Here is a 14,548-nt window from a genome sequence, read left to right on the forward strand (position 1 = left end):
GGGACAGCCCGCAGAGCAGCCGGGTCAGGGAGCTCCGTTTCCCTGACTAGGTTATTGGGGTTGCTCTGCCTGCCAATGTCTCTCTGTGCTCATCTGTATTTGTGGAGGCGAACCTTTAATCACCTAACCTTACATTAGGTAGAGCTTAAATGGCAGGAGCAAGCTACTAGGTTAATGCATTTAAGAATGCTACACTCACCTTCACCGTCCTTGCGTTGCTTCCTTTTGATATTCGCAGGCTCTCGCATTCTTGCAAATCTCAGAACTTCAGAGAATTCTGCTATAAATGCAGCCCTTTTCAAATATCTTTTAGCATTTTAATATTGCTAAGACAAGCTCAGGTAGATGGAGCATGGCTACTGGGCAGATGCAACATATTTCTGTATGCAAAAAAGCCAGCCCAGGGATTAGTGGCAGGTATGCTCCAGGGATTGAGTGTGGGGTGTTCAAAAGCCCACACATGGCTTTTTTAGTGTATGTAAGTAGGCTGTGCAAGATTCATCTTATGCATTTATCTTTTTCGTCCCTCCAGCTTCTCAGAGTAGTACGAACGGGTTGATGTTCTTGGTGTTGATGGATGCCTTAGGGCGTTGAAACACCCCAAATACCCATTTTTACATATCACCACATTCTACCTGCCTTCTCTTCCCTTGCTTAGTTTATGTATTTTTCTGTTCTTAAGATCAGAGACCTCTTTTTTTCCTTCTAATTCATTTTGAAGCTTGGGTTACCTCTTCTACTTTCAAGAGACTCCTATGTTGCTGCAAGATGCAGTGCAAAATTCTGGTGCATAATTACACATAGCCTTTTCCCTCTGGCTCCCTTCCCTCCCAAACCTCTGCCCTCCCACCCCTCCCTCCCCCTTTGTCTTCCCCTTGCCTTCCCTCCTTTGTCTTTCCAGAGCTCTAGCTTTGCCTATGGAGACGACAATGATGCTGCAGCAGTGCAGAGCTGCCGGCAAGGGAAGGAATTGAAGGCTTCAACGGAAGACACAGGACAGCACAAGAGCCCTTCCTTGAAGAAGAGCCCAAAGGAAGCCAGAAAGGTGGATGGAGCAGTGGTGTCAACAGTGGAGGAAGAAGAGGAGGCTGCTAAGGACAGGATGCAGCAGAACAGACCTCAGTCACAGCAACCAAGCACAGGTCCAGCTTCCAGGGCTGCTCATGGCAGCAGCACCTCCATTCCTTTCATTGACTGCAGTGATGTAGATAGCGAGTATGATCTCCTCAGAGGACAAATAACCCGGTCATATTCCCAAACAAATGACAATTATGAGGGTGATTTGACCAGTGGTGCCTATATTCACTATAGAGACGAAAATCGCAATAGAACTAGATACAGGGATTCCTCAGCCTCTATAAAGTCTTCCCAGTATCTCTCTGAAGAGTACCTTGATGATAACCCAGCTAATCTCTCCTTCTACACTGGGGGAAGCCCCAGGATGCCAAGGCACAGCTCACTGGTTGATGAAATGTTTAGAGGGCCAGGGAGCCGTAGTCCACTGGCCACTCCATTGCCTCCCAGTAGCAAAGAGTCAAGCCCTAACATGAGCCTGAGTAGAACTGGCTCTCAGGGTTATGTCTCAGAAAATGGGCATGACTGCAGGGTGAGGACTGGGGAGGAGGATAGCCATGCCAGTAGCTGCTATGGATACGGCAGTTATTCTCCAGGTTCTCAACGGCCTCGTGCACAGAAAATCCCAAATCTCTGCAATAAATCAGTTACAGATCCATTTATCCTGAGCCAGATATCCTCAACCCCTGGGCAGGAGTATAGATCAGAGAGATATTGTAAAGGAGACCTTGTGGCTAAGATGTCTTCTCCAGAAGGCAAAATGATGGCCAACGGTATGCCAGCGGGGGCACAGTCAAAGCAGAGCCCGGTCATGCAGTCGCTGCATGCCCGTGGCATGATGGATCACACAGCCGCAATCCAGATGATGGAGGGCTCCACAAGCAGTGGGACAGAATCGAGCGATTCCGACTCCGAAATCATTAACCCTTTCACTCACCCCCTGGTGTTTGGAAATCCCATTGTGCTGAGTTCCTCTCCCATGCCTAGAAATAAGTACTCACTTGGAAGCCTTCAGCTTGATGAGGAGGTAGAGGAGGATGTGTCTGTTGGCCTCAGTGATGAAGATGGTGTGCAGGTCTTCAGCTGCTAGGGACCCAGGCATACGAGACCAGTGGATACTGTGATTGCTCATTAGAACAATTGCATCTTCTGGGGCTCGTGAAGAGTGGCTGGTAATAATTTCCGCGCATGGGCTATTTCAAATGTTATCATTGTACTGACCAGCCAGAGGGAAGGGATGCTAGAAATACAATAATAAGGATAAGTCTCAGTGAAGCTTAACAGTAATGCGTCTCCTCTGAAAGGCAGGAGGAGAGGAAAATTATTACTGATTTAGGTACCTTTGTAAGACTTTATACACTCACCTGTTCTTTGTATGAAGTCATATTTTAGGTATATATTGTAGCTTCTTTGACACTTGACTAGTTATGTTGATGAAACAAACAAAAAAGAAATTAAGTAGGTACGTTGTGCTCTTTTGTATGTCTATTACAATTTTTTTTCTCTCCTGTATAAGGAGAGCAACTTACGAGTGCCTCAACAGAGTTAGGGGAAAAAAATTAAACTTACAGCCAAATGCAGGCAGCTTGATATTCAAGACCAAGACTTACTGAAATCTTGAAATATGCTGGAAAATCTTTTCATAGTAAGAATGTGTTTGGTCTACTCATCTTCATAACCCATTTTATAATCTTAACTGATGAACTGAGGATACAAATTAGGCATGTATACAGGAACAATGACAGTATTGGCTTTTTCTTCAGTGGGTTCAACAGGCTGATTTGGTGATGGAGGTTTTGAAACTCCAGACTCTTCTTGAGCAAGAAAGAAAACAAGATGAAAGATACAATTCAAGTGAAAAAAACTTAGATTGAAACAGCTCTAATGAAGAGTGGTATGCATATTACTTGCAAGGCAATCCTTTCTGTCCTTTATCAGCATGGTATAAAGATTAATTGCAGAGATTTTTTCCCCTTACGCTTTCAGTGGAATTATTCACAGAAACATCAAAGTTCTGTTGTGGGTGATTTTTGGTGGGGGGTTGGAGATGGTGGCTGTTTGATTTTATTTTTTGCTTTGATCATGAAAAATCTTTATCTGTACGGGATCCAATTAGTCTGTCGTAGGCTATTTTTTTGAGTGCCACCTCATAAATTTTTCATCCCCTGACACAGAGAATGATGGGACTAACTGTGGTCCAGGCTGATTGTCTTCTGTACTGTACATAGAGTAGCGAGATTTTGGCACAGGTGTAGAAGGACAGAGAGACTAATTCTTTGTAAATTTCCTTCTCATAGGCTAAAAGTATTGAGAATTAAGGCTGTATACTAATAAAATCTGATTCTAGTTTCTCCAAGTTAATTAAGAAAATCCAGATGAAAGGTCTCCTGTAGGGAAAGTGTCCTGCATTTATTAGAGCTGGGAGACAAGATGTGCTCTTTAACACTGGCCTTAATTTTAACTTTTATATATTTTTCTTGTGGGGGAAGGGAACTAAATTTGAGAATTTTAAGTGATGAACAACAGCATTGACTGAACTGCAAGTCACTCGCAGTGATCTGCATCATGCAGTACACGCATGCAGCAATGATGAATCCACCCACATAAGTACTGATGAACAAGTTAACAGGACTTTTTAAATCTAGACAATATAAAATTTTCAAGATTGTTTTTACAAAAATAATAAAATAAGTCTTTTTAATTTCTCTAATGCCTTGGTCTATGCACATTTTAACAGAGTTTAATCTAAGTGAAGGATATTTAAAAAGATACCTACAGTAGTTAGGCATGTCTTGTTATATGCTTTACTTTTTTGCAGTAAAATATATTGTTGTGTAAATATAAGTTTTAACCTGCTCATCTCATTTAGTGTGTTGGTTTTCTTAAAGGTTAGATACCTCATTTTTGAACAGGAATGATTTAAAGCATCTCTTTAGACAGTGATATTTTGGTGACAGGGAATGCTCTCATTTGTTCCTGTAGTTTAAAGCATGAATCTAGAAACAGCGAGATTGATAATTAGAGAAGAGCTTGCTTGTATATTATTCTAAAAGAAAGTGGTTTGTGTTTTGGATGTAGAATAGCTGTAAAATAATTGCCTTGAACTTCTCAATATTTAAGATGAAATATAGCCAGTTGAAGCCTGCGTTAGCAGATAGCGTGAGCATGGGGAGTGGGTGCATGAGTCTCACTTTGATTTTTTTTGCTGCCTGTGCAGCAAAAGTACCAGTAGTTATATTATACAGTAAAGTAATAGCAATCTGGACAGGTGAACTACTTGCTTTGTTAGCCAGTAAAATTAGAGGTCAGGTAATGGATTTTCAACAACAGGATTTGCAGTCCTTTCCACTACTTAAGAAAAGTGGATAGATTTCATATTGTTTGGATTTAAGTGAATATAAAATTTTGTAAGTGGTGTTTACTATTTTGCATCCTTTCGAATACTGTTTTCAGGCCTGATTTCTTCTCTTGTATGCCTACAAAGATAATGGATTTATAATTTTACAAGAACAGACCTGCTGGTAGCTGGAGGTAGCTTAGTTGCCAATAAAGTATCTCAACAGCTTTTTTTTTCCTTTTGAATACTATTCTCAAAAATGAAATACGAGGATTTCTCTCTGACTATTTTCTGTTATCTGGCTTTTTTTCAACTGTAAATGTTTAAGTGGTTGTCGTTTTAACACATGTGGAATTCTTCCAGTTTGAAGAAAGAAAGTTTGTAAATTACATAGGAAATAATTTCATTTAGGATGAATCATTTTTGCAGCATTCTTATGCCACTGAAGTTCAGTTTAATATCAGTAGACAAGCATTTAATTAAAAACAGTCTGTGGGCCAAATTCCTCCACCAGACATGTGGTTCATATCTGGGCGCTTGCCAAGAACGGCAAGTGAGAAAGCAGTTTTAAATTGACGTTTTCACATAGGATCAGGTCCCTCAGAATTCATCTGGAAGTTTGTTTCTGTGAGACAAATACGGAAAGACCTCGGAGGAAAGAACACAAACCTTTGGGCAAGACTGTGGATGAGACGAGATGGGGAAATTATTGTCGTTCTAGTTCACAAAGCACACAGGGGAAGAGGAGCCCGTCGGTTCAAGTTAGTCGTTGAAGCATTGATTAATCTGCCTACCCTGGTCAACGGCAGCGGTCTAAGCATACCTGTATCTCAAGTCTAACAGAGGTAGCTATAGACCAAGTAAAAGATTGATTCTCCCACCAGTTCCAGTAGATTTTGGAGTGTGGCTGATGGTACTTCAGATTCACTGTTCTAAATTTTTTTATTCACAAGGATTAACTTTTAAATCCCATGCCCTTGAAGTGCCCACATATCCTTAGGCAGTTGCTACAAATGAGGGAGCTGAATCCCAGCAAGATCGAGTAGCTATGTCTACTCCAAATGATGAGTAGTCCTGAGCCACTCATCTTCTCTCCTTCAGAGGACGTGGAGGAAGCCTCTTGTTGGGCTGCCCAGACGGCTTATCACTCTGCTGAACCAACTCTGTCCACGTAGTTGGATGAATATGGAGTCTAGTTGCAAAAGCAGTTTAGGGGTTTGTCCCAAAATAATGTGCAGATGTGGTTTGCAACTTGGTCTATGGATAAAAGGCACTCTGATTCTTTCTTTGCTATTCCAAGTACTTGACAATGGTCAATCATCTGCTACAGTGAATGAAAAAAAATCATATCAGACAATTTTAAGTTTTCTCCAGCTCACCAGCAGCAGCTCAAACGTTTTATGTCCTGTTGGGATCTTCTGGAGGTTTTTATTTTTCGTATTAGCCTTTCCTAGAATCTAATTTTCCTCAGTGACCTGGGATATAAAATTTGGGAATAAATTTGGCTAGATGAAGGAAACATGGATAGTGACAAGTTGATGTATAAGCTAAGACCTATGTAGGATATTGCAGGTATGAAGTTTTGAATAATTGGTATCTGAATGGCCTAGACTGCACCGTTTTCGGTTTAAGTCCATATCCCCTAGCAAACATATTCCTTGTGCATGACCAAAAGGAGTGTTCTCTGGAGATGATTTTCGCCTAGTGCTGCCGTTGTCTCAATCACCCATAGCTCACAGGTCTGCCTAACACGTGCCATCCCATTAACCATTGTAGTGCACACTAAATACAAATTATATCAAAGAAAAACTGGAAGAGAAATTTCTGCAGCTGAAAAATGTCAACATGTAACTGAAAGTTTTTAGGTTTGCTGTATTTGCATATACATTATGTGAGCTATATGGAGCTGAGACCAGTTACAAAGTAGACGGATGAGCATAATGGAAGAGTTCTGTGTTAATTTGAAAAATTAAATCAATCTACCAGTTTGCTTCAAGGTTAAAGGGCATGTAAAATTAGACTTGTACAGAGCAGCATTGGCAATGCTGAACGTAACCATTAGAACCCAGCAAAGGGTGAAAAACAAAGGTTTGTGAATTAGTTCACTAAATGGGGCTAGTATTATTAGACCAGACTGCTTTAGGACCTGTTTTTTCCCCCTTGAATATTTGTACGGCTGGTTTCTGTTTGCACAGATGTTTGTGGAGCAGCTTTTATTAGTTGAAGCAGCTGTATTCATTCTGAGGCAGTAGTATTCGTGCCAGAAGTTCCTCTCTGGTCTCTGTATCTGTACATGCAATTAGTTGGTGGTGACTGGAGAAAGTCAAATGGAAAATGGGGTAGACAGATCTAAAACCTGTTTATAGCTCCTCCTTTTCTTCAGTAAGAAGCAGAGATGTTTTAAATTCTGTCTTCTGGCCCACGATAAATATACACACATGCAGAGTCTCCATAGTCAACTAGAAATTTCTTCTGGGGGGCTTCAAGGTTGGGACAAAAAAGGAAAGGAGAAGAATAGGAAATATCTTACGCACACTAAAAATGTCTAGCCTTATTTATTTACAGTTCCCTTTGGCACTGCATGCTTTCCACTCTTTTTTCTGAGAGTATAAAGCCCCAGTGGTTTCTTAGGGTACTCGGAGAGCAAGAATTGTGTTGATCAGTTGAACTGATGAAGCAGACCTGATTTTGAATATTGAAAAACAGTGATTCACACCTCATCAGTATGATTTATATGCAATTAGTGTGAATTGTGGCTATTTCTGGAACAGTACTTCAACAGAAGAAAGGATGTCTGACCTATAAATTGTGTCAAATACCATGTTTGTTTAACTAGTCTCATTTGTCATAATGAGGCATTAGACAGCTGTCAGAGGTGACTTCAGAATGAAATTTTAATTGCTGCAATTTAACTTCTAATGATGACAAACAAATTAACAATCCAAGTTTTTCCCAACTTCCACACGTGTGTGAAGGAGTTGGGTGTCACCTTTGTGCACAAGGATGTGGACCGCTGGAGCTCCACCTCATTCAGCAGTGTGGTCATTACTGGCTAGAAAGGACAGCGAGGTGAAGGAAAGAGGTTCTCTGTTCAGGCATGTATAAAGTGAAGGAAGCCAAAGTCCCTTTTAGTCTTCCACTAACGCTTCTTTCTCTGAACGGTGTAGTTTCTTAAGGCAGCTTCTGTACATGTTAGCACATCTCTTTCTTTTCCGATTTAGGGAATCGATCCTCTTTTCCATACCAAATAAGAGAGAACCTAAATATATGAGGGAAATTGAATCTTCTGAAACAGTTTTTAATATATACACCTTTCTTTTGTTAGCTGCTGTCAGGCACAAGTGGCAGAACAGTCCCTTTGTCAGAAACCTAACTGCTCCTACTTGATGATGATGGTTTTGGGGTTTCTGATTGTAAGTGGTTGATGCACATCAGGAGGTCCCAAAGATTAGACTGATGTGTAACTTTTCTCAAATGTGGGTAGCGGCAGACTCTCATTTCAGTCAAGCTACCTTAGGAAAAATTTTTGCCCGTGCTGTCAGGTTCTGGAAAGGAAGGAAATATAAATCCTAGGAAATTAAAATTAACAGAATCTTTCCTCTTCTGTTTCAATAATTTCCATGTTGGTGAAATACACCTAGACAAGAGCACATATCTTATTTACTTATTTATAAGGGAAATAATTCTTGTGCAACATGTGGATCCTGAACAAAGGCATCTTCTGCGTTCCTCCCTGTGGTTAGGCTGTGTGGTGCCATTGATATTTTAAAATACAGAACTTTTACTTAAAAATCAAAGGCATCGTATGAATAAAAAGCCTAGTTTGGGTGACACGTAGCAGTTCTTTAGAGTATTTTGTCTTCTGTTCTAATTCTGTGGTCTATAAAGAGCATGTAGAATAAGCTTGCTTTATGTTGTTTGTTACTAAAAGCAGTGAGCACTTTCTTTTAAATGTTATGAGATCTGGAAAGCCTGTGTGCCTGACTGAGCTGTGTATTCACAGGTATGTTTTTCACAAGTATGAGTATAAATAATGGTGGTGGTATTACAGTAAAGGGGGTAAAGACCTTAGGATCATAAATTTGCATGACATGATAGTAAATACTTAGTTTGCTCTAGAATGATTAGAATTTCAAGGTGTAATTTTTATTGCTGATTTTTTGTAAAGTTTTGGCCCCTGAGAACCATAAAAATCTACAGTTCCTACTGATAAAAATTAACTCTAAAGCCAGTAATGATACAGCTGTCACTGATTGAACATGGAAAGTTGAAGGAAATTCAATGCATTCTGATTCAAGAGCTTTCAAGCTTGTTAAAATTAGATTAGATGCTGTCTTTAAAATGCTGCAAATTCTGTTCTGAAAAGAAAACAGGTTTTTGCTTTTGATGGTTTACAGCAAGATCAGAGGTCGGTCTCTCTGTTTAGTTCAGTGAATGTTAGAGCTCATGCCTGTTGCTTTTCCATGAGGCACTTAAAAATCTTTAATTAGCTGAATCCTTATTTTGCCCTCTCCTGCTAAAAAACTCACCTGGACCCACTAACAAAAGTTCATAAGCTTGGCAGTATTCCACCTGTCCAGCCCTTTCCTGATTTCTGTGTGTGCACATGCATAGGTTTTTTTAATAAATCTCAATAGTCAAAATTAATTTTTCAAGTTGAAAATGCTGGGGACTTCATTCTCATTTTTGTCATTTGTTTAATACCGTTTAAAGAGAAACATTTTTTGTTTCATTGTATGCACTGTTTTGTCAGCATGTACCTCTCTGGGAGAAAAAGCCTTTTCAATGTTCTGTCTATCCTCAAAGCATGGTGTATCTTCTGTTCCTTGCATTTGTTGGAGCACTGTCTCAATGTCCTTTTAATGCAGAAATACCTATTTGTATTGGGAGTACCTAATTCCTCTCATTACAGTGATCCTGTCTCATAGAGCACTCCTCACCTCAGAATTGGAGAAAACCCCCATCGGGTTGTGAGTCTCAAGTGGAGAAACCACACCATGTTGAGGAGCAGAAGAGTGGAGGGAGGGGGGAAGGTCTGTTTTCCAGGGCATTTGGGCTCCACTGAGCGCAATCGGATTGCCCTTCATTTCCTAATGAAGGCTGCACCCAGTGATGATCAAGTCTGTCTGCTGTAGCTCGTAAGCAGGATCACTGCAGTCTCGGGGAGATGTCTTGTTGAAATGGACAGTATCTGTGGCATAAGCTTACATGGGGGCTGAACATTTTCAATTCCATTGTAGCACTGTCTCATGTTGGTTTAAAGACAAACAAACAAAAGCAAACCAACCCTAACCCTGGGTACAGCAGGGAATCCTTCTATATGTTGCTCTATTTCTGTCTGGAAGGATCAAGGCTAGACAAAGGACTGATGCCCAGTGACCTCGTATTCTTCCCAGGCTGTAATGCTCACTCTTTGTTCTTAAGATGTGAGTATACCCTGATGTAGGCCAACAGCAGTTACTGTCTGATTTCACACTCACCGCTGTCTAATACTGCAGTACACCAATAAAGCATGGACCTTTACCAACTGGAGAGGTTGCTGGCTACTAAACCAACAGCAAGCTTGATGAGACTATAAGCATGTCAAGCCATTTAACTGTGTATGCATGGAATTAATTTTTTTTTTATTATTATTTCTAGTTTTACCTGTACTGAAGGCTTTTACTCATTCTAACTGGTATTTTGCTGTAAAACTGTCACTGGTTTAATTGTTCTGTCCATTTGCTGGCTGATGCTTTTTCCTAAAGATGAGGAAATTGGTTCACTGAGAAGGTGCACCATTCTCCCACACCCCTGCCACTCCTGCCATGGGCACTCATTTTGAAGCTGTGAAGTCAAAGCGAACCTTTCTCCCTGTCATGTTCCTCTTCAAGCCAGGCAGGGTTACTGGTTATATGTGACGTCGGATCTCTTCCTGAGTTGTTTTTCCTTCCTGTTCCTTCTCAAATTCTTTGGTACTGCATTCAGGGATGTTTGTACATAAATTTATGGTTGATGTATAACTACTTTTCAAGATCTTTAATTCTAACAAACTGTATCCGGCACTCCAGCTTGTTTTGTTTAATGAGGAAGAGGAGAGCAGCCTGATGAACTGGTCCCCCTCGAGCTTTCATGGAAGTCAGTAGGGGTTTGTTCTTGCGTTGAGGGAGAGCAGAGCAGAATCTCCACCCCATATCTTTTTAGCTCAGCAGCGTGACTGTGCCTGGTTCACAGCTGGGGAGAGAAGGGATGGACACCCTTATTAAACTCTTCTCCAATCTAAGGTACTTCAGTTATCAGTGAAGTGCATATGGAAACTCCTGCCACTTCATCTGATGCTATCTGTCCCCCGTGTCATTTTGTACTATGTGTCTTTCTCTGACCAAAACTTTTAGGTAGAAGTTAGAGGTATGCAACCACTGTGACTGTGGAAGATTAAGCTAGACCTAACTGTGTGACCACAGCAGCGGCAGCTCTGTCAGATACTTTCTTATTAAAGAGCCTTCATAAGTGGTATGCTCAGTAATGCAAAGCAGAAGGGGGCAACAGCTTGGGTTTCATCTACCATATGCCCTTAAAGCAGAGTAAAATCTTCCCCTGACTGCAGAGCAGTCTGTGGAGCACGCCTAAGAGCAAATAAGGCCAGCAATGTTCCAGGTATGGAGAAAGGAGCTTTTCTGGCTCTTAACACATATTAATTTCTAATAATAAACCTATAAACCTTGAGAACAATATAACCCTTAACAGCTGAGTTAGAGTGAACACTGTAGATGCACATGAAGTTTTCCAGCAGAATTTTAGTCACCTTCAGTAACAGTTGATGTTTCCTCTCAGTTTCCATAAGTGAGTCATTTTCACTTCTTGGTGCTCCACGGAGGGGGAACGTACCCAGGAGCATCTTAACACTGCTGTACTCTTCCTTGCTGTTAAAACACAGTGTATGCCTGTACTTGGCACTGGTGAGGCCAAACCTTGAATACTGTGTTCAGTTTTGGGCCCCTCACTCCAAGAAGGACATGGAGGTGCTGGAGCGTGTCCAGAGAAGGGCAACGAAGCTGGTGAAGGGTCTAGAGCACAAGTCTTATGAGGAGCGGCTGAGGGAGCTGGGGTTGTTTAGCCTGGAGAAGAGGAGGCTGAGGGGAGACCTTATTGCTCTCTCCAACTACCTGAAAGGAGGCTGTAGCCAGGTGGGGGTCGGTCTCTTCTCCCTAGTAACGAGTGATGGGATGAGAGGAAATGGCCTCAAGCTGCGCCAGGGGAAGTTTAGATTGGATATTAGGAAAAACTTCTTCACCAAAAGGGTAGTCAAGCATTGGAACAGGCTGCCCAGGGAAGTGGTTGAGTCCCCATCCCTGGAGGTATTTAAAGGATGGGTAGACGTGGTGCTTAGGGACATGGTTTAGTGGTGGACTTGGCCGTGCTAGGTTAATGGTTGGCCTTGGTGATCTTAAAGGTCTTTTCCAACCTAAATGATTCTATGATTCTATAGGGATGGGAACTGTTTCTGGCGTGAGTTTGTTACTCAGCAGTTTCAGGAGAAAAGGAATAGAGGAGGAGTATCTTCAGGATACACTGAGTCCCATTTATCTTCCTCACAAAGAGAGGAGCCCTCACATGTTCTGTTAAAGTCTCTAACGGGGGATTTCAGGTCATCTTATGCTGTCTATGTAGTCAACAGAGAAAGAGGCAGCAGGCGGTTCAGTTCACCTATGATTTGAATTGACGTCTGGGAGGGACTTTCTTCATCAGCTGAAAAGTGCTGGCTTGAACTGTTTTATCGCTGGTAGTGGGCATGTTTTAAAGCAGTCTAGCTCAGCCAGCGCAAGTCTCCATAGGTGCCAACCACAGCACCAACCCCTGTGGGTTAACATCTGTGTGTGGTGGGAGCCTAGAGTAAAGCGGATGCTGCTGGTGGGATGGATCACGGCTGGCCAGCCAAGTGCAGAGCCCAGCCTTCCTCTCTCCCGCTGGGCACCCACAGCCTGCCATCACTCCCGTGCATTCCCACCAAAACTGCATCAAGCAACTGCGATGTGTGTTTTGACAGAGGTATAGCTATTAAGTATTTGATTTTAAACAGTGGCTTCGTTTTACTTAGCCCATGGAACATGTATGTTGATGGGAGTGATTTGAGACACGTGTAAAGCTAGGACCATAACCCATAGTTTCATGTCCTGTGGCCGTGTAAAAAATGCCATTGTTGTTTCGTAGATTTTTTTTCAAGTTAGCTTTCGGTCAAGGTTTACTTTTTCTGTCACCTGCCCTACTTCAGCACCTTTCCCTGATGCCTGGAGCTCAGTGGAACTAAGAACCACTCCAGGTATTTTGGCATTGATGGGCTAATCTGGCCTACCGTGATAAAGTGCATTCTCATTATTTGCCACTGTCATCAACCAGTGTTTGTTTCTCTTCTTAAATACCAAGCTGAGAAAAGAATTGAAGCACATGCTTAATTCTTGCTCGCTCCGCCAAGGATATAATTTTTGTATGTGCTCAAGCAATCCTTAGATGAACATGCTTTTGTACTTGTCTCTTGGTTTGTGTGTATATAGTTGGCTCCGTTATATTTGAAAGATGGCCCAAGTCTAAATCTAAATAAAAATCACTTGAAGTACGAGCAAAGCCAATTCCATGTTACCAGACACAAACCTTTTAGGCCTCCGATGTGCTGTGTGGTACCACTTCATATCTGGCAGCTGACATCCTAATAATTGCCTGTCAATCAATGAATCCTTTAGGGTAAAACGTGAGGAATTTCACTACCTTGTAAATAAGATTGGTCTCCCTTCTGCTGCTGTTTATATTCTTCGGTATGTAGTTGATGAGTAGAGCCTGTATGAATATACTCTTCTGTGGCCAGAGGTCAGATGAAACACTGAGAAAAGACCATTTGGTTAATGCAGGTGATTTGTTCCTCACCTCCATGAAAAAGAGAAAGTCACTTTGCAGCATTGCCGTGACCCATCAGCATGACACATGTCCTGATTGATTGGTGATGGGGGAGAGAAGACCTTCCCTTTTCATTTCTTCATGACTTACTGACTTTCTCACAGCAGAACGAGTTTGTTTCCCACCTTTACCAGAGTAACATCCAATGTGTTGGTCTTTATGGCTGTGTTGGTTGTGATTAGGCCCCAGACTGTGCTAATGTAACAGCATTTTGAGGCCCTTTTGTAATATAGCCACTTTCTTATACCTTGTTTTAATTTTCACTTGTTCATCATATTGGCGGATGGGGTCTAACTGAGCTCTTGCTTGTAGGTGGTGGTGGTTGGATTTGGTCACTGCTCATGTCCACATTGATACCAAAAAGAAGGATGTAGCATTTCAACTTGCTGCAAAATAACTTTGAGAATGTCAGTGATGTATTGGTGTGCAAGTCTTTCATCAGTGGGGTGTATACTCAATGCTGTGAGCCACCAGGCACAATTTTTTGTGATACTTTCCATAATACTTTTCCCAAGTTGTGTCTTCCAAGCGTAGGTTAGGAAGTCTTTTTAACTCATTGTCCATTTGATATTTTATAGTTTGAAATACTTGAGTTGTACTGGTAAAAATTCCAGTACATCAGCAGTTAGATCTAGGATTATGAATAGGTAGGTAGATATGTCGATATATCTCTATCTATCTATCACAGATAGGTGCTATTTAACTTTTAGACTATAATGCCTGTGAACTTCTCACAGAGGTGCAAATCATTTATTTGCTGTCATATGACAGGCATAGTGCCAGAATTTCTTTGTTTCCACATTTGAGGTGATACCACTTTTCTTATGTCTTTTGTAATGTAGAGTTAAGTACTTTTAAACTTACAACCTTGCTATTAATCTGTTTCACTATTTCTCAATGATTAATTCCATTTCTTTTGAAAACACTGTATACAGTTGTGTGCTAGTGTCAATAAAATTGACATTTGTGTAACAAGCTGTGGCATTTTCTCAAATTTCACTGAACATTGATTTAGTGTGAAACTGTTGGTAAATCCTTTCTTGCTAGCTGTAATAATACAGACCTTTATTTCAGACAAATACTGCTTTGACTTTGATTTATAATAGGCTACATAACTGTCATGATTACATAAACTGATAACTGTATTGTTTTTTTCCTTCTCTTTTCAAAGGAATGACATATAAACATGAACTGGTTTGGAATTGGAAA

At 41.1% G+C, this 14,548-nt stretch overlaps 1 protein-coding gene across 2 annotated transcripts in view; it reads left to right on the top strand.

The window, feature by feature from the left end:
* FARP1 (FERM, ARH/RhoGEF and pleckstrin domain protein 1) overlaps positions 1-14,548 on the top strand; it is a 218,154-nt gene that overhangs the window by 166,143 nt on the left and 37,463 nt on the right. For both annotated transcript variants that reach the window (XM_082335882.1, XM_082335883.1), the window contains exon 13: positions 902-1,142. In XM_082335882.1, the coding sequence (XP_082192008.1) occupies positions 902-1,142 (241 nt within the window). The remainder of the gene's footprint in view (positions 1-901; positions 1,143-14,548) is intronic.

The sequence above is a fragment of the Platalea leucorodia genome (assembly GCF_965183815.1).
Source record: "Platalea leucorodia genome assembly, chromosome: 2".
Classification (NCBI taxonomy): domain Eukaryota; kingdom Metazoa; phylum Chordata; class Aves; order Pelecaniformes; family Threskiornithidae; genus Platalea; species Platalea leucorodia.